Source organism: Mesoplodon bidens, assembly GCF_964165515.1.
Source record: "Mesoplodon bidens genome assembly, chromosome: 16".
Taxonomy (NCBI): domain Eukaryota; kingdom Metazoa; phylum Chordata; class Mammalia; order Artiodactyla; family Ziphiidae; genus Mesoplodon; species Mesoplodon bidens.
Window position 1 is genome coordinate 55,638,214 of NC_138173.1, and position 25,725 is coordinate 55,663,938.

At 35.8% G+C, this 25,725-nt stretch overlaps 1 protein-coding gene across 6 annotated transcripts in view; it reads right to left on the reverse strand.

The window, feature by feature from the left end:
• Window positions 1-315: 315 nt before the first annotated feature.
• TRPS1 (transcriptional repressor GATA binding 1) overlaps window positions 316-25,725 on the reverse strand; it is a 262,196-nt gene continuing 236,786 nt past the window's right edge. For all 6 annotated transcript variants that reach the window (XM_081258834.1, XM_081258832.1, XM_081258829.1 and 3 more), the window contains 2 exons: window positions 10,144-10,266; window positions 316-6,929 (listed from right to left, as the gene is read on the reverse strand). In XM_081258834.1, coding sequence (XP_081114960.1) covers window positions 5,868-6,929; window positions 10,144-10,266 — 1,185 coding nt within the window. In that variant the 3' untranslated portion in view covers window positions 316-5,867. The remainder of the gene's footprint in view (window positions 6,930-10,143; window positions 10,267-25,725) is intronic.

Below are 25,725 nucleotides of genomic sequence, written 5' to 3' on the forward strand. Positions count from 1 at the left end.
CACTCAATACGTGATACTCAATAAATGTTTTTGAAATAAACACAATTTTATTGTTAATCTTCCTAAAGAAAACTTGTATAATTTTTTTTTACACAAAATCTATCAATAAGAGATTGATTGGTTAAAGGAAAAAAAAAAGCAAAGCAAAACAAAACAAGTTGAAAGAATCCAGGCTTTTTCAATCTTAGTCATATTGTTTTGAAAATGGTGATTTGATTTCACTGTCTCATCAGAACCTGTCTGTATGTTACAATGGTCTGAACTTCCTATTGCTACATGGATGAAAGTGAATCCATATAAAACATACCAACACCATTATGTATAACTGGTGGTAAAACTTTATTATTCAAGTTTAGATGTAACAGACATCTTTGCTGCCTGAAGATTGTTTGCATAAGAAATACACCAAGAACATGTTTGTGAGTAGAAATGAACATGCACTATGAAAACAAAATTAAATAAAACAAAAAAAATTCCATGTGTTGTAAGAACAGAACTATTATAGCCAACATTCTAGTATTCAAATCAGGACTACAAATTGAATTTTTTCTTAGCAACATGAAATCATTCCATATGAAAGACATTTTCTGCTGGTGAATATTGCTGTAGGTGAATTTTACATTGGTATTTTGAGATGTTTCCCATCCCATCCCACCCCCCCCCAAATTATTCATGTTGTCACCCAAAGGAATTTGGCATTTCTTATTGTGATACTTGCCCTCTTGGTAGCCATTAAGAAACTATGGTTTTATCAGCCTTGTAATAGTTTTGCCTCTTCATAGTCAACGCTATAGGCTGCCTAATTATGATATTTACAGCTCATATTTAATAAAAATGACCCCAACCTTTCCTGGCCCTTGGGAACTGAGAGTTTAAATAAGCCCCTTGGCCATATAATAATACTTGGCACTCCCATGGTGCCTTTCAACCAAGGATCTCAAAGTGCTTTACAAACAAGTACTACATTACCATTATTATTATTATTATTATTATTATTATTATTAATATATTTTTTTCCATTTTACAGGTGAGGAACCTGAGGCACAAAAAGAAAAAGTGATTTGTTGCAAGTCATACAATTAAAAAAAAAACCAGGGGTAAAAATCAGTATACAGTTTTGGGACTCATGGGTCTTGAGGGACCATTTTCTCTGATGAAGAAAGGCTAAACGTTATTTCCTTGTAAAGTTACTCCTGCTTTTCTCTGGTGTAGGACGGAGTGAAGCTTCTAGCTCTACTTTTCAAGAGAACAACATGTGAGCATACATTATCCAGTTTCCATGTGTGGACCAATGTTGAATTTCACATTTTCTTCATCCCTGACTTGACACACTTCAACCTAGCATCTTCCATAGGTCCTAATTACTGCAGATAACTGTTGATGCTTTCTAAACCATTGATGGCTAGCAGGAACACGTGGGTCCACTGTCTATGAAATGCTAACTGAAAACCAAAAGGAAGTGCACTGCAAAGAAGCCATGCCTTCTGCCCTTGGCCAAGTCTTTCTTTGGGAAAATAACACAGCCCTTCCAAGCCCCGGGGCATGTCTTTCTATCCTCTTCTCAGTTACAGTTGCCTGCTAATAGAATTCCACTTAGTAGTACCTACCTTTGGTTAGCATCTTTAGTCTCATATTCAGGTTGGATTTCAACTCCTCCATTTTCTCCTGTGATCTAGGACAGTCAGCAAGCTCTCACCTACTCACTCACCAAAGATGCCTTGCATTTTTTTTTGTCATGGCTTTCAACCCAAAGACAGGAAGCTGTGAGCTCAAAGTAAACTTTAGGCAACAAGCTGGCATATGGCACAGAAGCTGGCCACCAGCTTCTTCATGCTTCCACCGTGGGTTGTCAGATCTTCTCTCTCTAGGACTGTGTTCATGTTCACTTACTAAACAGGCAGGCAATTCAGAGGTCTTGAGACAGGTCACCTGGTGATGTTCTGTAGCCACACAGGAGGAGGCTAATCATTATTTTAGTAGCAGTACTGATACTCTTCAATTAATTAAGAAAAACATATATCCTCAGGCATTTAAAAAAACATATACATTTAATATTTTTGGAGCTGTATTTGCATTGGATCATCATAGATTATGTGCACATGTGCAATCATAAACATAATGTGCTACCACAGGCTTCAACAAAGAGCTGTTAAAGAGAATCACTTTTTTTCTTCTTCTCATTAATGTTACCTTAGAAAAAATCCCCATGCTTGCTTTCTAAAAACTACCTTCACTAAAAGAGAACAGTTTAGAAGAAAACATCACTATCTTAAAAGTTGATTTTTTAAAAGAACATCTCAATATGTCATATAGAAAGAATGGGCACACTCTTTTCCTTTTCAACTACAGAGTTAACGTGTTAACCGTGAGAGCTCCATCCTTTTCTCATATACTTAAGAGTACTGAGTAGTGTCTCTCAATCCACAATCTTCTGAGGTGGGCTGGCTCTTTATGATTTTTCTATCCCAAACAACAATATGAATATACTGGAGGGAGATGAAGAGAGAAAGGGTGAGAAAAAGGAGAATGAGAATGCACGAGCTGGTTTTGGCCTAAAGTTTGATCCAAAGCCCAATTCAGAATATGGACATGTACTTTGAAAAGACTTACAGTTTTTAAATGACATACAGTTTTAGCTGCTGTATAGTTTTTATCATAGGGAAAGCCTTTTCCAAGAGGGGAAATTCCTAAGTCATTTTGAAAGTCCTCAAAAAAAAATGTTAAGTACCTAAATAGCTCATTTAAAATCATAATTTAAGACAAAATGATTCAGAAATCTTAAACTCCAATAAAAATAAAGACACTAACCAATCAGTTTTGTAATATATTTTGAGAGCTGGATCAAAGGCTTTCATTAAGTCAAAAAAATAAGAGGTATTTTAGTGTTGTGATAAATGTTCGTCTTTTTTAATAGCCCAACCTCTTCCCCATCAAAATATGGGAAAAAAATACAATAAAATAATCAATAATAAAGGAATACGGAATAAGATCTATTGTGTCAATGCTATCTAAGAATATTCTACCAAAAGTAGACTGACCATAAATATTCCAGGAACAGTGATATGTATTTCCACTGCTAACCATTACTACTTGTCTGTCTGAGAAAAATAAAAACAAAAACAAAAAAAGCAGATAAAAAAAAGACATATATACCAAAAAAGAACAACCTATTTGTGTCTGACACACTGGAGAAACTGCTTAAGGAGTAGTTTTGCCAAAAAAGTCATACCTGTACTATTGCCCAAGTTAACCAAACTTCGGGTATTTTCTGATATGAGCAGTCCACATATCATGTTACTTGCAGATTGCCACAGAGCACTTTGTTTCTAGTCCTTTCACTAAAAAAATTAAATATAGTTTTGTTGTTTGGGAAATCTCCTCTTGTTTAGATATTTAATCGCCACCTCTCCAATCTGCCTGTACATTTTGAGATGCATTCATCAAAATTCCTAAGAAAGATAAATGACATTACATAATTTGAATGTCCAAGCCCCTCATTCCACCTCTATCTCAGTTCATGTGAATTAAATTAGAGCTACTTGACAGGTAAGATCGGAATAGGACTCTTTAAAAATAAAACTGAAGCAGAAGGCTTAGTCCTGATTTCTTTCTTTCTCTCTCTCTCTCTCTCTTCTTTTTTTTTAACATGAAAATGAAAATGCAAGAATGGAAATGACAACACAACATCAGACAGACATTTTTAACTTCATTCACTACAACAGTCACAAACTGGTTGAACTCTACCTGCCATCCATTTAAAGAAACGAAGACCTGGCACTGTGAAAAAGAAACAAAACCCAAACAAAACAAAACAATACAAAGCAACTGCGAATTAATGTAAAAATGGAGTGCAAATGCGACTACAGAATGCAATAAAAACATCAGTGCTGCAGATTCCAGCAGCACTTATCAAAATAATTTCTGAAATGTTTCATCTGAAACAGACAAAGCAATAAAAAGAGGATATATGTTTATCACTTTAAGCATAACAATGTGAGTTAAGAGCTTAAAAATTTAAAAAAAAAAGTACTTGGAATGAATAGTGCTACCCTTTTTTTCCTAAGTAGGCATAAAAATATTTTCATTTCCTTCTTGTTTTCCATACCATTATATCAAGAACTTTCATTTGTTTCATGTTACCGTTTACAACTTTAATGCACACACACACACACACACACACACACAAAAGATATCTACCGCAATAGAAATAGTTGCTTCATTACCTTGTTTGCTACATTTGCAAATGTAAACAGCTAGGCAGAGCCAGAACTGACTCTAATGCATGATGGAATATCTTTGTTGCATACGTACACTGTAGAAAATAATTATTCAATATGTCAGGCACCATTATTTGAAATGTAATACATTAATATTTACTAGAAAAATAAGGTTTTTTTTTTCCTATTTGTTCTCCCAACTTCTTTAATGAAATAAGTTAATCTGACAGTGCATCCAGTAGCTTGTAATATCTTCTACATCTCCGTGGCAAAAAATAAACTACTGGTTGGGACAATATAATGCAAATTATTAAAGTCAGTCCTTGTACATACATCTGTGTAGCAAGCATTGAGGCTCGACTAACAGCACCTTTAACCAATTATTTAATGTTCAGTTATTTAGCCCTATTTCCCTGAGCAGTTATGCTGAGGCTTTCCCTTCATGGATAGTTTTACAAAGCCTTATGTATTAAAAGTACTATGAAGAGCAAACTTCTAAGAATCCTATTTAATGCTACTTAACTAAACCTGTATAAATCTAATGAAGGGATTGATTGGTACATATACCAACTGTCAGTCTGTGGTAACGTAACTTTAGACGCTGCCTGACCACATAGTTTGGGAATATACTTAAACCAAAAGAAAATAAATAAATACAGCAGGTTACCTTGTGGAGAAATACCATGTGTTCTAAACCAATGAAGCCCATGGTCTGAACTTTTGTAACCATCTAGTCTTTTGAACTGAGGGGATCCCTTTAGTTAGAACGTGCCCAGTGAGATCAGTGACCAAGAGGAAGCTTAAAAAACAAACCCAAACTGGATCATCACATACAAGAAAGAAAAGATCTGGCTAAAATAAAATTACTACGTAAGCACTGAGGACATTGTTTTTAAAAATGCATATATATTTGGACAAAATGAACCTAAATTGCAAACAAGAGGACTATTTTTGAAAGGAGTATTTGAACATCTAAAGGACAAAAATATCAGAGAGGGTGTGCATGTGTATGTACAGGCAGGGCTGGCCAAAATCATTGTCACTTTTCCCGCTGCTCTCTCCCCAAGCCTAACCACAGCTCACATTTCTAGGTCTAAATTCGAAACATGATCAATGAGAGGATTCTCATCCAGGAGGGCGCCATTTTCCTTTCACTGCCCTGGAGATTAGATTTCTCCTCATCTGCCTAGGATTTCAAGACACTTTGAAATTGAGGCAACAATTTATGGTTTTTGAACAAATGGGCCAATGGCCAGCCCAATACTGCTTTAGGATCATAATATGTAAACCCTTCCAAATTCTAGACAGCTTTGATCTCTTTCTTTACAAACATAATAATTATAGTCTGGTGATACTTCTTATGGATGGTTTCCATAGTACACATTCACCAAGATGGTTTTGACCTACTAGGTTCTAAACAGGACTATATACCATCTTCCATTTTTTTTCTCACTGACCATTTGTCTCACTTTTTAATCTTGGTAACCTACTCATCAAAAGAAAGAATAATAAAAGAAGGGAATTTCATGGTGGATAAGGCAGGCTCTATGAAGTATTTTTTTTTTAAATAGGTCTTCATAAGACATTACAAGCTATTGAATTCCCATCAAGAAAACCTATTTCTATTTAATTGTGCTAAGTGCTAAGGTTTTACTCTTTAGGTTTTCCATTTTTTTCCACTTGTGCATTGTTCCTATGCAGGCCCCTCTGGATATGAGTTGTGAAGTCATATTTGTCCGTGCAAAGATGCTGGCATATGCTGCACTGGAAAGGTCCACTGTCACCATGGCAACTCATATGCAAAGCATACATCACTTCATCCAGAAAGACAATGCCACAGTGCACACATTTTGTTGAAAGTTCATCTTGAGTACTTCTATCAACTTTCTCTGTTTTTACTCCATTCAAGGGACCTTCATTTTTTACATTTGATGGTGCCTTCGTTTTCTCCTTGGAGGCACCATTTGCAGTTGGCCCAGGTCTGGAATGCTTGATCGCCAAATCTAGAGGAATGTCATTGTCTGATCCAACAGCTGAAAAGTGAGGAGGCAGATTGAAGGTGGGGTAAGGCACATAGTTTTGGCAAGGATTTGGTAGGCCAGGCACGTGACTCAAGTAGTGCGGATTCCCAGGAACGGAGAGCTTATATTTACTCCAGAACCGCAGCCAATCAGCTTCACTCTGGAAGTCATTATGTACAAAGGGAAGTCCAAAAAGGGGGTACTGGTACTTTTCAATAGGGCTGCCTGGTGGTGAATAATTTGGGTGCTTCGCGGGTCTCATGTACTTTTCTATGGGACTGCCTCTCTCAGAACTTCCTTTCCCTTCAGATACGGATGAACTATTTCCTGGGTCTCCAGTACTTTCCTGAGGACTTTTTATCTGAATGTGCAAAGGTTGCATCCTTTTGTGAATATCCAGAGTTTGGCTGACCATGACTGGCTGCTGAGCAGAATGGCTTTTAGTCAATGAACCCTGGGCTTCGTATTTACTCAGGCTGGGGAGCGGAATTTCTCTCTGGTGACCTTCAGTTAAGTGATCTTCTGACCGCCTCTCTAAGGGGCTGCCATTGACTTGCTCTTCACTGCCGGTCCTCTGCTGTTTGTTGAGCTGCTCGGCCTGAAGTGCCTCTGGGTTAAGGCGCTTTCTTGTTCTTCTCCTAATAATCTGCTCACCGTTGTTTTGTTTAATGATGTTTAAAGGCCTGGGAGTCTGCGGGGAACACACACACAATACATAAAAGGAAAACATTAAAAAACACATTAAAATGCATTAACAATTCCTCACAAATATAAACCATGCTTAAGTTCAAAGCAAAGATAGGCTTTACGTTATAGATTTACTAAATCTCCTCCTTTTGCCCTAAGCAGGATCAGAGGAAGTAACCCAAGCACATTATTTTACCCTAATTAAATCATGCCCATCTTTACAGGGAGGACTGAAAAACTTTAATCTACTTGGAAACAGCTTTTCCAAACTCAACAGATTTTGGAATTGCATTATTTCGTGATAAAATGGTGTTTAAAGTTACTCGAAGAAATGTGATTTTTCTGAAATACTCTCAACTTTTGAGTCATGCACCAAGATGTCAACATAGTAACATGGGAGATAGGTTTTGATGACAACTGTGGAAAAATGATACATGGCTTCAGTCTGAATTGTGTCCCCCTCTCCCCACCCCCCTTACAATTCATAGGTTGAAGCTCTAACCCCAATGTGACTGTATGTGAAGATAAGGCCTTTAGGAGGTAAATATGGGTAAATGAGGACACAGTGAGAAGGCAGCCTTTTACAAGCCAGGAAGAGAGCTCTCTCCAGAACCCAGCCAGGCTGGCACCCTAATCTCAGACTTCCAGCCTCCAGAACTGTGTGAAAATAAATGTCTGCTGTTTAAGCCACCCAGTCTATGGTATTTTGTTATGCCAGCCCCAGCAGCCTAAATATAGAATACTAAACATCAGGACATAAATAATCAAAGACAAACTGACAGAATTGTAAGGAAAGATATCAGGTAATCAAAGCCATTATCAGTGAGAGTTTTTTTTTTTTAATCTCTCACGTTTTTTTCCCTTTACTTATATAAGTACTCACTATGGAAGATTTTACTTGTTAACAGGTGAAGCATTTGTTTTCTGTTGACAATCTAAATTTGTTTGTAGGCTCGGTTCAAATATCCTATCTGTCAGTCTACTCTGTACTTAAATAGAATGCTGACTTTCACTCAGCTTAAGTATTATATGATTCGTATTTATGTACATGGTCAATAGGTGTTTATATTACATGACTAAAATCCATAGATAACACTATAATAAAAACTTTACTTGCAGGAAGAGCTCTAATTTTGATTTATAAAATCAAGAGAATATGTTTAATAGATCAGTGCATATTTACAGATTAAAAATTTAGGAGAATCTTTAAATGGGCTAAAATCTGATTTTTCTAAAAGATTACTGAAATCAGGAAGCAATCTCTACCTAAAATATGAATATAAACAATACATAACTTGTGAGTTATACCTAGAAAGGATGCACCTCAATGCAAGACCATATTTTTTATATGCTAAACAAAATACAAAACCTTTTGCAATGTTTTTATTGTCACAAAGATATTTTGAAGGAAAAAGGATAACACACTTGTTACTGACAATCAAATTATTCATTTCAGAATGAAAATGCCACATCCCCTTGGATATTCCATGTTCATTTACTTTGTTCAGAATTTCAGGTTTATAAAGAGCTCATATTCATATTATAAAAATATGCAGTAGTTAATCTCTGTCTTCTAAAGAAATCTGAAATATGCATTAATACCTTTTTTAAACTTTCAAAATTTTTGTGGCAGTCTTTGACATGAAATGTGAGTATAACCTTTATGTGTTTAAATCTGTGATTTTCAAAAAACTCAGAATTGAAAACATATCATCTCTGGAGAGATGAATATTAAAATAATTGTAAAAAAAAAGTTTAGTTTATATCGCAGTTGTTAAATTACCATAACCTGGAAGAGCAGCAGTTTAATTAATTTTTGGCCTTTGGCCTGAGTTCAATTAAAATTATTACTGTCAGTACCCATTGAATGGAAGCTTATTGTTGTGCTTAAGTGGTGAAGTTTAAGAAAATGTAAGGTGATGGTGGTGTGTGTGTGTGTGTGTGTGTCAGGGGGTGGGGAATCCTTCTATTAGCTCCATGCTAATAACTAAGGTTTTTACAGTTTACTGCCAATTAGCATTGTTGGTAGCATGCATTTTTTTTTTTTTTTTTTTTTTTGCGGTATGCGGGCCTCTCACTGTTGTGGCCTCTCCCGTTGCAGAGCACAGGCTCCGGACGTGCAGGCTCAGTGGCCATGGCTCAATGGCCCAGCCGTTCCACGGCATGTGGGATCTTCCCAGACTGGGGCACGAACCCGTGTCCCCTGCATTGGCAGGCGGACTCTCAACCACTGTGCCACTAGGGAAGCCCAGCATGCATTTTTTAAAAGAGTGCTTCCGATGGTCCACTTAGGAGGAGAGTTTGTCTAAAATTATATTCTCCATAGCTGTAATCTATTCATTGGCTGGTGCTAAGAGCTGTGGTAAAATGCCAAACCAAATGAAAAAGGCAGAGGGAAATAGATTTCTGTTTACTACATTGGGGCATGCCTATTTTTAAAGGCAGCTCTGGTCAGCAGATAAACTATCTAAACTAAAAAAATATCCTCAAGAAGTCAAATGCATATAAAGATGGGAGATTTGTGAGTTTAAATTTTATTAGAGGATTCCACCTAAAATTTGGTTAGAAATAACTGAGGTACCTCAGAGAGCCCTAGAAATTAGTCAGCCAGAGATCTTAAAACACAAAGCACTTTTGCATCTTGTTCTGCTGTGTGCTCTGCAAGCCCTCAGATACCCCAGATACCGCTGGAAGCAATGTAGAACACTGGCATGCTGCGTCCCGGTTTAGAACCACTCTTCTGAACGTGTCCAACTTCCAGTCCCCAAAGCAGCCCGAATGACACTTGCAAATTCCAATGATAAACTGGAAAATAAGCATTTTCCCCCTGCCCTAGATTTTATAATGAACATGGGAGAGAACTCCTTTTTGTTTTAAACTTTTTATGTACTTCTGAATTTTTGAAGTTTCTCCTTTCTACCTAAATTAATTTCACTGAATTCTGATAACCATTTGTTCAACTATCTGTTATGTGACGTTCCCAGAAATCAATCATTTTCCTCTTTTATATCAAAAGAAGCATAATGCATTACTAATGATCGCAAATGTATCTCCCCATAACATCTAAGGCCGGTCCACCATAAATCACATGTGCACTCAAAGCGACTGCATTAAACTCTGCAGGGGCAGGCATTGCAAGCCAGGGAATGGAACTTATCACGCCACAGACCAGGGTGGCTTTATAAAGCTTTTCCTGAAACAGTCTAACAAGTTCTTACCGAGTGAAGCTTCTGGTAGAGGCCACACGCATTGCATACATATCCACCATTTGCATTCTTTCGCCAGAGAGAGGTCTTTGTGGTCAAGCAATTGGCACAAAAAACACCCGAGCCTCTACGCCTCTGAAATGGGGAAAAAAAAAAAAACACAAGGTCAGAGGTGAGTCACATGATCAGTGGAGTTAGACCAAATCAACCCAGGAGTTTTGTCTTTAGACTAGCAACAATGACAGTATAAAACCACACTGCCCATAATGAGGTCAGGTTCAATTGTGTTTAATAGGCACCACTGATTTTCATTATAATTAACCGTACAGTGATGGATGAGGTGTGTGCAACACCAAAGGCCTTTCACAGAAACAGCTTTAACTTTTTGAACTTTGGGTTTTGTGCCTTTCATGATGGTTCCTAAATGCTGAACCCTAAAATATACCTTTTAAAAGTGTCAAAACAAAAGTCAAAAGACAGAGCCTGGCAATATGTTTAATATACTCTGGAAAGGGAGGAACACAGGCTACCTGAGCTTTAAAATATAGTCAAGCTTGGAATAAATACAGCATGTAAACCACTTACAATTAAACCTGATGTGTGTCTTTTTGGATGTCATTCATGTAACGTAAGTATTAAGAGACTGTAAGACACTCAGTTCTAATTTTTGGTTTGCAATTGTAAAATCTGAAAGAGAACACACCCTCTCTCTTCCAAAGCTGAGAGGAATAGTAGAAACTTCTGCCAACTAGAAGTACAGTATTACTAATGAGAATCCTTATGAGGGGCCTACTTAAGCCAGACAACATAGTCCCATCAATGGCTATTTATTTATTTTATTTGACTCAGACTTGGAAATCACAAGCATTTCTGAACACAAATTGATTTTAGTGGGCTGAATTCTCTAATCACCAGATTCAAAAATAATCCAAGACTATCTGAAAGTAGATCATTAGTATTGCTTGTTCCATTCTCGCTATCAAGTAATGATTCCATTAAACTTCTCATTGAAACAAAAGTCAGGCTGTGTTCGTAGGCGCAAATACTAACAGGCAGGAAATGGAACTCTCTTGCTGAAAAAAAAAAAAAAAGAGCCTGAATTGCAACTCTACTCTCCTTTCTCTAGGAAGTAAAGTCTTTAATGATAAAATATGCATGTTAGATAAGGAGTGGAAAAAGTCTTGCTGGAGCCCAATTTTGTTATAAATTTAAAATTACAAACACCATAAGTCAAAATTTCAGGGATTCATAAAATTTAGGCAATTTATTTAACTTGAGTCCATACTGTAGACGAGTGGTATCCCTGCCAAGAAAATACAATGGTTATAATTGTACTCTGATACATTTCAAATGGAAAGCTTTCTGCAGACATAATTTTGGCTTCAAGACTGGAACACTTTCTTGGCATTGAAAGGGCATTTGATTCATCGGGTGTTTCACAATGTATCACTAAAAAGACCTGGTGAGCAGCCAGTTCCCTATAGGGTAATTTTTCCATCCAGATGCAAGTGCTATCAGAGGCCCTCGTCAGCTAAACTAATTATGATCTTGCAATTGCTGATGCCTGCTCACTCTAACATTCAACATCCTCCATTAATCATCAATACAAAGAAAATGAATGAAACGTAAAGAAATGAGGACTGGTAAGCTGCAGAGCCATAAAAAATCTGAAATGAGAGCAATAATTTAACAAGATTGGGGGAATGTTTTTAGTGAGCACAAAGTCAGGCTAACAATTGTCCTTTTCAACCAAGAACACAATTTCATTAGTGTAGCAGGTTGGGCTACTTTAGGTGATGTAATATAAGCTAGAGTTTTTCACAAAGATAATCTCTGGCTCCCCTTTTTTCTTTACTCCCACCCCCAAATCAGGGCCAGGAATGTATCATAAATTTCTCAGTCTCAATAAGAGCAGCACAAAAGTTGGGTGTTAGCCCTCAAAGTCCAAATTGGGACCTACTGCAAAAGTACAGACTGCCGTTTCCCCCAAATCAATGAACTATTAGAGGTTGTGTTTATCAAACACTCTGGGGGCCCCCTTTATCGAGGTACGTCGGGGAGCCTAGTTAGGTTATAATTGTGAAACTTCCCTGGGGCCATGCTGTCTTTTTCCCCGAGATATAAATAACACGTTTTGCAAATAAACACCAGTTTGATCCATATAAAGGCAACGTAAATGTCCATTTGAAAACTGACCCACATATATGGCTGAGGCCCAGATCTGAATGTATAACCATTCACTGCAGCCTGCTTTTCTTTCCTTATGCCCTGGCTGCTTGACACAGCATGCCAAAGTGGGTGTAATCCTGATTTCAGAGAACGTTTCAATCCTTGCACAACTTTGTGCTTGATTCTCTCACAAAGAAAATGCCCTTCATTAGTTCGAGGGAAAATCCTGAAATTACAGGACTGGTTTCCACAGGCATATCTTGCTTTAAGCAGCACTTAGGCTCCAATAAAGGCTGATATATTTTAGGTCAACCATATCTTATTTTAAATACATCTGGAGTCCTTTGGATTCACTTACTCGGAGTCAGTATGGCATGGTGGGGGGGGTTAGTAATCAGATTTAGGAGTCAGACAACTTGTACTCAAAACATGTCTCTGTCTTGAGTTGCTGGGTGCAATTTTGGGCAAGTTACTTAACCTGGCAATGCTTAAATTTCCTCATCTTTAAAGTGTGAGCTGCTATGAGTATTAATGTGGACAAATGGATGTAATAAAACAATGCCAGGTATGTAGTAGGCGCTCAAGTTAGCTATCCATCAAGGGGATTCAATTGTATTTCTTTTGTAAGAGAAAAATATTTTGTGGTTTCGTTTATATCTCCTTAATCTACTTATTGTACATTTTAGATATGCTTAAAGCATAGAGTTGGGCATAATCACATGTATTTTATTTGTGCCAATCTTATCAACTATGAGAATGGAAAGTTGAGTCAGAGTGAAATGTCTAGGTGTTCACACCTAGAATTCAATAGGGGCCTGCTGTGTGCGGGAGGAGAGTGGGAGGTAGGTGAGAAATATTTCACATAGTAAGTTACCTCCCATCTAAACAAATGTATCACTTTGGTAAGCACTGTAGAACCTTAGGTTTGATGCACTTGGAACTACTGGAAGCAACAGAGAAGGTGGGAGAAGTGGGCAATGTCCTTAGTTGTGTGAGCACAGAATTGTAGACCGGGGCACATCTGTCTAAATCACAACACAGATGAGAGCCCTGACCCACAGTGAGAACCTGGCTGGATGGAGTATGGCATTTATTCTGAAGTCACCAACATCCTTAGCCCAATCAAGTGCTGAGAAGCAGTCTGCTGGCGAAGGAAGCAGAATAGAAGATTCCCCTGCCCCACTTTTTAACAATGAACTTGTTAAAGAGAAAGAAAGGCACTAAAGATCTTATTTCATTCATAGTTTACCAGGTATAACAGAGTTTTAAAATATTTTGTCATTCTCCTTTATACTATGTTAAAGACAGAAATCATGTCTCTGAACAGTCATCAAATAGTCTAAGTAATAAGCACCTAGGACAGTGCTCTCTGTCTTGAGCAGCTAAACATTAATAAAGTTGAAAATAATCTCTCTTGCTATTATTTTTATCACTAGTCATCACTCCTGTTTTTGAAAAAAAAAGTTTTAAAAAAATATTTCTTTAAAATGTCTCCCACTTGGATTGACAAATCTATCTTCAGTTGGTCAGAGAGGGCTAATGAGGTTGTAGACAATAAAATCAAAAGAGTTAATTTTCCAGTCCTACATCCCACACTTATTTTTGAGAAATAGCTGAAGCCAGATACTTGCTATGTCCTGAGGATATGAGGTCAGGTAGAACAAAGCTGCAACTCTCCTGTATATGCATCATTAGAGTCATGCATTGCTGATGGCTCTATATGTGCGTGTGTATGTTTTAAATAATAAATTGTTTCTCCTTTTCCTACAGGCTGTTTTTAAGAGATGATAATAATTTGTACCTCCATGACTTTGTGCAGGAGAGGGGAATTGAGTGATATGGATAAGGACACTTCTGGGAGAGGAAATGATAGGAATAAGTCGTTAGTGGATAACACGGGTGGCATACGTGATAGGTGCTCCTTTCGGGCTGAAGGAAAGCCGTCCTTTACACATCCAAAGCTGCACACAGTCATAGCATCCTCTGCCCCTGGCCTTCTCTAAGTGCACCTTCTGCTTCTATGTGGTTTCAACAGAGGGCAAGAGTGCAGGAAGTTCGGCCGAAAACCCAAATCTACCTGAAAGTCATCTCAACGGAAAATTTCTACAGAGCAAATTCTGGAATCAACAAGGAACTGATTGCTTTTAACTTCAAGTTTAAATTGTTTGCCCACTAACTTTTAGGTTGCATTTGTGTGGCCTTCATGTTATTTCTGTTGGCTGGTAATTTCCTGTGTGAAAAAGGATGGACAGTGGTAGGAACAGTTAATTACAAGGAATTCCGAGGCCAGCCCAGTCACTGGCCTCGCAAGGGCTTTTCAAGGACTGAGAATTTTGGATCACTTGTTTCCTTTCCACGTTTCCAATGTATTATAACCACCACACTGATTTTCACAACAGCAATTTAGGTGATGAATTTGGACCATCATCCATGCCAGGATTTGAAACAGAAAATGACACACCCATCTTTTAATATAAGTACACTTTAAATCCAATGTCATTTTTTCCCTTTTCCTGCTGTAGAGGACACCAAGAAGTGTAATGACTAACTAAACAACCTTTAGTCTTTAGGTTCACAGCTAACCACTGTACGGCATCACTATCATTAAATTTTTCTCAAAGCTTCTGATTGAAGTTTTGCTTCTATGGTGCTTAACTCCTCAGTCAGTTGCAGATCCCTTTGTGTTGAGCCCTGACACATATGTTGGTAAACCCAGATGGGTCTTTAGAAAAGAATAAGAATGGGAAAAAAACTTTCAAACTGGTTCATCTGTTTTTATTGCTTATTTTATTTTATTATTTGAAGATCAGCCAAAAAGAAATATTTTAAGGTTTTCAAATTTCATTATTTTTTTTCAAATTTCATTATTAACACAGAACTTATTAATTTGATTAATAAAAAGTAAATTTGATTGAATTATTAATTCAAGTGGCTTAACATTTAGAGACATGGATATTCATCTTCAAGATATTAAAAATCCCCACTAGTGGATGTGCAGAAATGATGCTTTATAATAGTTTCTATGAATAAGAACCATACTGAAACCATGTAATTACATAACAAGCCTTGATAGGCAGAGCATTTACTCACATTTTTTATGGTTTTATATCTTAGCCATTTTAAATCAAATCAATCTGAAATTTGATATACATGCTGTTAGTCTGGAAGTACCTCAAGTATTTTTAACTCTTTAAATAATTTCTATGTTTATTCGATTATATCAAGAATCCTTTGAAAACTTCATTCTAGGGAAATGCACAGATGGCTATGATAGAACCTTCTGGTACAACTTTGCAGTAATAAAATTTCAGTGGTAAATTTAATTCAGTTCAGTTCCGGGAATAATTATTAAATGTCCACCATGTGCCTGACACTGTGCTAGAAGCTGGGGTTACAGTGATGTATATGGCAGACATGATCTGTAATCTCTCAGTTTCCAGTACCATCTGCTAAAGACTAACTACGTGTTGAGTTAACATGATACAAACTGAGATCGTTCGTGAACACTGACAGTTTAATTCATGTAAATTATATGGAAACATTCCTGAAGAAACCAAAGCATCTCCCATGAATAAATCTCATGTAAAGGCTGAAAGTTATTTAATAATCAGAGGGCTTACTCTCTGTGCTCCTTAATAAAAATGGCTAATAGTCCAGTCATTTCAGAAGCAAGATCCTTGCTTATTGTCCCATCAGTAAAAATGTCCTATCAATAACTTTGCCCTATTAACCACCAAAAGAGTTGATATAAACTAAATAATGTGTTAATGACTGTCATATATAATAGACTTTCAATAATTGTTGAATAAATGATAAATATTATTTTAGTCATTATCACTATTATTTACCACTAAGAGAGACATATAAGGCCACTCTCCCCCACTTCCGCCCATTAAGGAATTAATTGACTATTGACTACACACCATACACCGATAGACCCTACAGAATATAAGGAATGCAGTACCTAAAACCACTTACAACAGATGGTGGCTTGCAATGAACACCTTTAAATTAATAGCCAGAATTTTATCAGAAGCATGGGCTGGCCAATATTTTAGCAAGAGCAGGGAAAGAGTTCTGCCAACAAAAAGCAATAGATATTAATACCTTGGCTGGCTTTTGTTTCAAATTAAATCGTGAAGAATTGGTTGAAACAGCAAGACTATGCCTGCTTGAAAACAGCCCTCTATGCCCTCAGATTTCTTGCCAGAAAACTGAAGAGACTCTACAAGGTTCAGCCAAGCATCCATCTTGTAATTACCTATCTCAGAGTTTGGAAACAAAACCTGTTTACCTGCTTATTAAATTCACTTCCTCAACACATCAGCAAAGCTAATGCAGACCAGTGTAAACTAAACTGACATCCTTGGCTAGGAGCAATGGAACAACTTCTGTTCCAGGACATGAGGCAATTCATACTCTAGTAATCATACAATGTACCCAGGTACGAATGTGCCTAGGACCTTTCCACTGACTCGTCACCACATGGGAGTTGCCCAGTATATCAGGACACGCTAAAACACATTAGCTCCATTTCTTCTGAGATGCAACTGGTGACTCGTGGGGTGGGACTGCAGAAAATAAGAGCTCCCAAGGTAAATCTCATGCTTTAAATTATTCATATGGATTCTTCAAATCTTCAGATTTTAGAAATTTATCACACATATAACCCATTACATAGGTCTGAAGGACCCCCATCTCCATACTTTGACTTATCCCATATTTAGTAAATGAGCAAACATCTGATGTCACACACAAATTATGTAACAGACCAGGACTGGAAAAATCCAGATCTTTGGAGTTCTAAACCCATGTTGTTTCTATAACAATGTTCTGCCTTTATAGCAATATGTATTTGGACAGCTGAAAATATGGTTGAAGATTTATGTCTACACTGTCTTTTTTCATTTCATGTGAAAGTCATTATTGTCAAAAGAACTGCTCATGTCTCTCACTGCTTCTATTTCTGCCACCACAGATCCATTTTCACCTTTCCTTTAGTAACAACAATGGTCTGAGAGAGTTTCTACAGGGACCTTCTTCTATGCTAGTGCCAAAATCTGACACTGAAAAGGAAAATAAAAAGGCTTTTTGGAGGCACAAACAACTTTAGCACCTCTTAAGTAAACCTCAGCATGAGAATACAAGAATTGATTCTGTTTTAATAAATCTATCACAAATTTTATTTAAACAGTATATCTAGCAAACATTTATTATGGGAATTCTTCACATTATAGAAAAGAAAAATCTTGGTGATAGGGACTTTTCTAGAAAAAGCCTAAAGTTCAAAAGGTTCAGTTTCTAAGCATTTAATTTAAGAAACAAATATAGGTATTTTATGTATTACCTAAGTAGGATTGGTTTTATGATAGTGATGGTGATATGGTCATTTTGAAAGAAACAGAAAATAACAGATAATAATCAGTAATTCCTTTTGTATCAGCTAACAGATAATAGCTGGTCCATTAAGTGTTACCATCCCTCAAGGCATTTACATCTATCTCAATGGTTCCTAAGATTCTTCGAAGTCATAAACTCTTTTGATAAAATTTATGACACTCTCCCCAGATAATAAAAAAAAATATGTAAAGTATTTTACAAATAAACTTCAGGCTGTTTAAAAGAATGTCCTTCACAAAATGTATCCAAAGATTTTCACATGGGTCTGAGTGCCCATGGATCCCAAGGTTAAGAACTCCTGACATATATTACCTCAGTTTAGATTCAAAATGAATTACCAGGGATTATTATTCTCTCACTTTATTGGTGAGGTAAAAGACTGAGAATGGTTCTTTGACTTACCTAGTATCAAAAAATACATCCTAGTCTCTAAGTCTAGGCAAAAGCACAAGACTTTTTCTAAAAACCACTTTTGAATCAATTATCTGGTAGAATTATCTTGTTTGACTACTTTTTGTCCCTACTTTTTGTACTTATTAAAAATAATCACCCTCATACATCTAATATTTATCAAGTATTTACTTTGTGTAGAATAATATACTAAAGGCTTAGTTTCATTATCTGACATCTTCAAAACAATCCTAAGAGATAGGAATTATTATTACTATTATTATTATGTTATTCTATCCACTTTACAGATGAGAAAACTGAGTTTTTCAAACCTTTTTCAATTGCTAAATAGTCAGGCTAAGATACCAACCCAGGTCTCCCTCACTTCAGAGCTACAGTTCTTAACCATGTTTCAGGCCATATTACTAAAGAAGTGATTGAGGAATTTTTACCAAAAATATTTCACCATAGTTTGGCTTTGAAGAACTCTTATCTCTTCAAACCACCCTATAACAGCTGATCAAATTATCCAAGTTTTGAGGTACCAGAAAGAAATGACTCATCCTTGATCAGATAGGGCAACGATCAGTTTTGAAGTTGGTAGATACAGCCGAAGCCAGAGGAAGAGCACAGCGTCTGCCTGATGGAGAGGTAGTGGTGGGGGAGGGGGATGGGTGCAGTGCATGAATTTTGATCCTGCTGTCTCAAAAAATAAGAATAGGGCTTCCCTGGTGGGGCAGTGATTGAGAGTCCGCCTGCCGATGCAGGGGACAGGGGTTCGTGCCCCGGTCCGGGAAGATCCCACATGCCGCGGAGCAGCTGGGCCTGTGAGCCATGGCCGCTGAGCCTGCGCGTCCGGAGCCTGTGCTCCGCAACGCGAGAGGCCACGGCAGTGAGAGGCCCGTGTACCACAAAAAAAAAAAAAAAAAAAAAAGAATAAAAAATACATGTGAAAAAAGCCTCTGTTTAAAAGCAGAAATTAGTGCACTGACTTAGTCCCTAAAAATACGAGCATGAAAAGGCAGCCGTGAACCAGGATCTCTTTTGCATTCACCATAGCTAGAGATGGGGCAGGAAAAACGGTGCTAGGGTTTTGAGAAGTTCCGTAAACACACATGTTCAGGTAACAATTTACTAGATTTACTTTATGTATTTGTATGTTCCTTGGCAGAAACCTTTTGCAATGTGTGGTATCCTCATTATTCAAGACAAAGTGCTGCCAATTCTGAAAAATGAGATCATTTTACCAAATTCCTCAGATTTGAATAATATAAAAATATTTACAATTCTTTTCCCTTAAACATTTCCCCCATTATTAGATATAAAAGTACATGTTCTTCAGTGACCTATGGAGTCGACTTATACTTTTCATGTATGATATAGTTTCCATTTCATTACATACCAGCAAGACTAAAATATTAACCCTACAAACATGTTTTACAGGCTATTGAGTAGAGATCAGATATTAAAACATAGCATATAGTTTGCTCAGTAGAAAGATGGTAATTGCTGCTTATTTCCTCTTAACAACAACAACAAAACTTATGGAAATACAGTTAAATATACTGAAGTTTGAAACAGTTAAGAACCATGTTTAAAATCTGCAAATGTATCAACGAGAGACCCTGCTACCAAATATGCAATTTGTACTAAATAAATACTTTATAAGACTATATTGGGAATACTTCTTGTACTATTTCATCCTCTGTGACTTTTAAATACATGGGATGGGACCTAAGGGAGACAAACCTAAACTTCATTTAATTTTTGATTCTATAAATAATTGTTTGAAAATGTTATCTCATTTTTTATTCAACTTTGTATTTTCTCAGGACCCATAAAATCAGGTACACCTTTCCAAGAGTTATAATAAGTACCTAGTACATTTTGTCACTGTTCAAATGAAAGATGTGTCTTTAAATAAGGATTCTGTGACTGTTATAGGTAAAACCCAGATCTAGCAGATAATTTCATTATTGAGGGTTTGGGCAGACAGGGAAATCTAAGCTGATTTTTAAAGTTTTAATGACATTATTTTAAAAAGACAACTTGGAATTATGCATTTCCTTAACAATAATGATGTAATTTTGTAATAACTGAAATCTTTCATGGGAAAACTGCTTCAATAACTCACACGGTCAATTACACAGGAAAGTACTGTAATCGGGCTGTCCTTCTGTAGCTCCCTGCCCTCCACCCCCATGGTCAAATAGCTCACGTACACGACTTCCTTTTCCATTACCAACTTGTCTGCAGTACCATCTGTAAAAACGAACACATACCTTGTGCTGCTCGTTTCTGCTTTTGCACGTCCATTAGTGGGACTGGCTGCAGCTGCTCAAGAAGAAAGCAAGGGTTGTCTTTGCTTTTATATAGATGCATATATTCCCCCTCCAGTACTGCCATATCAGCGCCAGGCAATACATCGTCTTGGGTAGGGAACTGCACTTAAAAACCTAACTCGGACCTGCTTCTCTGTGTTATCTGGAGTTTGTTAATCACACTGTGTCACGTACCAAAGCAAGAACTACTCTCTCTGGAGATGACCCCTCAGTCATTCCTATCAAAAGGAACAGTTAAAATCATTTCATACTTTGACATCTTGTACATGGAGCAGAATATAAGGAAACCAGTACTGAGGTCTGGCTGTACATCCTGAGACACAAACCTCTTGGTGAGCGAGATTTTATGTCACGAGAGGGGCTCTGAAATTACAACAATGCAACGAACGTTTTTAAAACTTTATTTTCCCGTCCCTCATGTTTATATTCTTTTTCTGTTGGCATTATTTTTTCCCTGGGTGAACACTGTTAAAACTGTCCACGATCTCTGCAGAAGATGCAAATAAATTAAAGCAAGAAATGACCCCAAATTATTATTTTTTTACAGTGATTTGCCTACAAAAAAGAACATTTCTCCCTAGTGACATGAATAATAATGGCAAAGAAAATGCCATCAATTACTAAGCTCTTAAAAATATTGGAAAAAAAGGTTCATTGAGAAGCTGAAATTTAAAACACACAAAAGAAAAAACAAAAGAGATCCTCAAAATGGTTTAGTTGTTTTCCTGTGCTAATCCACACTTACAAGTTTACCCCCAAATATATCAAAACTACTCTTCTTCATAAAAGGTACTCTGTTGTCAGTGTGTAAGCTTAGCCTTTGGAACATTAGAATGCCAATTCTGCCTTAGAATTCAATTCATATATTGAATTGTCTTAAATCATCAAACAGCTCTGCTTTGTCAGCACTTAGGTACAGGAGAGAGAGCGCTGGATTCCAATTATTTATTGATACATATGCAAGTCACTCCCAAAGGACTGGGGACTTTTGAAGGAAGGGCCTTTTTTTTTTTCCTTTACTCTTTTATATTATCGGTGCATTGCACACAGTAGGCATTTAATTAATGTCAGTTTAATTGAATTGACCTCTGTCAGAAGAGAGGATACTGCTAATTTTAATAAACAGTCTTAAAATATGTGTGTATGTGTACATATACATACATGCTGTGATCAAAGTGTTATCACTTGAAATGCTGCTGTATTCATGAAATATAAATGGCAGCCATTATCACAGAAAATAGGACTCAAATTGAAAACAGTTTCAGTTTTGTGAAACATAAAAGAAAATTAATACATTTTGCACCATATTTAAATGATGTATTATATGACAGGAGAGAAAAGGAATGAGCTTTGTTTGCTTGAGCTTCTGAGCAATTTTCAGAACTAGCAGAAGTGGCATATGTTGGTGTGTGTATGTGTGTATACATGTACATATACATACAGATATACACTTATATATGTGTATATATACACATATACACATACGAATCCATTAAAACACTTACAGTACCAACACATGGTAAACTGTCACTAGTTACTTTTATTTTCATTAAAGCAATATAATATTTTATAAGTGAAACTAAAATACCAGTGATGTTAGATTAAAAATATTCCATGAGTTCCCTGGAGAGTTGAGAATAAATATAATTACTTGTACAAAAGACTGTGAAAAAAAAAAAGGCAGTAAGAGTACCTAGGCTAGGAGAGTGTCTTATATGTCAGCCTAATAAATATTGATTTTATTAGGTGGAAAATAAGATATCAGTGTTCTGAGATTTATTTTTATTACTATGTTAGAGTTCTCTCAATTCACATACACAATTAATAAATATAATTATGTATGAGAGAATAATGGATGCCATGCTTCACATGTATCAGACAGTGAGCATTAAATTCCTTCTCTCTCAATTTCAGAAGGTACTAAGTATCAATAGATATCAGATTTTAGAAGATACTGAATAACTGAATAAGCTGTGGACGTGTATATATACACGCATAAAAAGTTCAATATCTGTAGCTACATATTTATGAACAATATGAGCAAAACATATACAAAGGACCTCATATTTATTTTATTTTACAATATGAAAATAAGTATGAATAGTGATCCTAAAACTCTCACATATAGGTGACTGTCTTAAAGAAAGTTTATAATATTAATTATGCATTTTAAAAATAGAAATAGCTCTCTTCTCTCTCTTGACTTCTCTCTCTCCTTTCTGTTTTCACTGTGTTCCAAAAGACCTTTAAGGATTCATTACATAAAGCAGTTTGGTGGTGACTTAGTCACTTACACGAGTTTCATGAGTCTGTCAAAGATACATATTTCTCATCCTAAAAGCTAAGTGGAAATTTGGGGAAGGAATCAGTGGCTGTTGGAATCTTCTAGAACATAAAGAAATGCACTGTACGTTAAGTTCCCTTATGCATATTACTCATTCTAGATGAATGTAGTGTTCTTTTCATATGGTGTGATCACATAGATTATATATGTTATCATAAAATATGACAATGTATATTTAATTCATGGATCACACAAAGTTGATTCACTTAGATTTATATGATCAAGACTTAGAAATCTTTGGACAAGAAATAATTTTGGATAAATTTATGTCCGTAAACAACCATTTGGAATTTGACATCCTCTCTCTCTCTCTCTCTCTCTCTCTCATATATATATATATATATATATATATATATATATATATATAATACATATACATATAGAATATATTCACATATATAAATATAAACACATATAAATAAAATGCACACATATATACAATATATTCATGTGCATACAAACATATACTTAAAATATGTATCTGTGTATACATGCACAAATTTCCTTTAAAAAAAAAGTGGTTTCAAGGTCTTCCAGTTTAATAACTTACAAAATTCAGGGACTGAAGGTCTTATATTTTAAAATACCTGCTTTTAAAAATCAGAAAGTTATACTTCTTTCCCAAGTTAAAGGGTTATAACAGGCTAGAAGATAAAATATCTCTCATGAAAAAGTGTAATGGCAGAATTAATGAATCAATGAAACTTAAGAAACCAGGAGGTAGATTTCATGAAGAATTAATAATTTATGCATGATTAAAGGAATCTGTAGATATTACATGCTCTAAAAAGTTAAGTGGCTAGATCTGAACTAGGTCATCCCTCTTTTTCTACCTGTTTTCCAAGATTTTATTATTTTATTAATTGTTATTATGTATACAAATATATATACACACATATATACCTAGAATTATATATATATATATATATTTTTGTTGTTGTTGTTGTTGTTGTTGCTCATGTGTATACTTCTTCGGCAAAATAAAAATGGGAATAACCATCTTCCTTTAAATTCATCCCAAATGAAGGCAATAATTCAAAAATAAACATAGTGGACTGATTGGTACCAGACTAAAATTCAAAGCAATTCACATTTACCAAAAAGAAAAAAGAAAAAAGGTAAAGAAAAGTGTGCCTTAAACATAAAAGTCCTAACTTTTAAAGAAGAAAATCACCATTAGCAGAGGTTTAGCTAATTAGTCAATCTAATGCAGGGCTTTTAAGTTTGTAGGTTTACAAATTTCAGAAAATGACCAAATTATTCCACTTATATCATTAACTTGACCCTTTCCAGGATTCGACCTTCCTAATAGATTTGTTTTATAAGATATGACATCTTGAACAGCTGTGCTATTCTTTCTCGAACTTGACTTTTTTTTTTTTTTTTAAAGCATGAAAATAGACTGATTTATACTAAGGCACGAGTATTCTTTGGTGATGGTGGGGGAAGGGAGGGATCAAAAATGGAAAAATAATGTGAGTTCCTGTATGAGTGAGTCATTTTGAAACTTAGAGAACACTAAAGTAATACAAACAAACACCTGTGGCCAGTTAAAGAAATAATGTAGAAAGAATTTGAAAATATAGCAGTGAATTGAATTCATTAATATAAGGAGGTATGATTATTAAAAGAGAGAAACAATTCCTTTGAACGTTCAGATCTTCCAACTCCCACCACTGAGTGTATGCCATTCTATACTCATTGCAGATTGTAATATGTTTAAAGTTGTTAAGAAGGCTCCCTGAAGGTTTTTACTTTTTAAAACTAAACAGAAATCAGGATTAAGTTAGACATTTTCAGGGAAATTTTTTTTCTAAATTTCTTACAGGGCAAATAATTTGCAGCACATTGGGAATTTTAATCTGTGCTAAAGATACCTCTGGACAGATACATTTAATGTAGCAACTAAATAGTTCGATTTAACTGGAATACTGATCTGACTCAGAATTCTCTTAATGATAAAAAGGAACACCAGATTTATGGAAGAAATATGGAGGGGCAAAACAAATGTTTACTAATTTCCATTTCTACCCCTACTTAATTCTGTATCAAGTTTAACCTTTAGAGGTAATTATGTTTAAGTGTGATTTTCCACCTCGGCTCCATATAGCATCTTGACTTAAAATTCAAGAAAGCACCTCAGACAAATAATAAATTGTTGCACAGTACTAAAAGCACATATGAAAGCTATTCTTAATTTCAATTACACCTTTAATACATTAATTATCTGTTTATCTTAGTACTGCTTCTGAAAGGTCCACCATTGCCTACTGCATCCCAAGCACACTGTTCTTTTCACAAGAGGTGGAGGCATTTGAGAGAAAAAAAAAAAAAATCAGATAACTCTGTTTCCAGTGTCTCAGGGATAATTGTTACCTTTCTCCTTTTCAGGTTTAGAAGAAAGCAGTGTCTATTTTGCTCAGGGCAGTTGTTCAAGGCTCCTGCTGTCAGAATCTTTTCAATTTGAGTAGACTTAAGATTATTTAAAAATGATTATTATATCACACTAAGCCTGCTATTGCTGTTGATAATTGAGCATGATAATTAATGTCCATACATATCACAGTAATTAACCCAGGATATATGCATTCACACTTACCTTTGTGTGTATGTATACACACATATATATATTCTACATGGGTGATTCTAAATGGTTCATTCTGAGTTAAGAAAAATATTTAGACAAATCTGTGATGGGAATGTAATATTGAAAGTCTAAGGTATAATACAATTATTAAAAGTTTTGTCTTCTATGTATAGTTCTTAAATTCATACTTCAAAACAAATTCTGAAAGCAATATTCACTTACAATAGAGGGGCTTCTGGAAGCTGATCCATTCTTTTACTTTATTTTACTATGCAGTATGCTATCGTAATGTAATTCCTAACTATTAGCAGAGAGGTTTTGCTTTAATAGTCTAAGAAAATAATTCACACCAGGTTATTGTA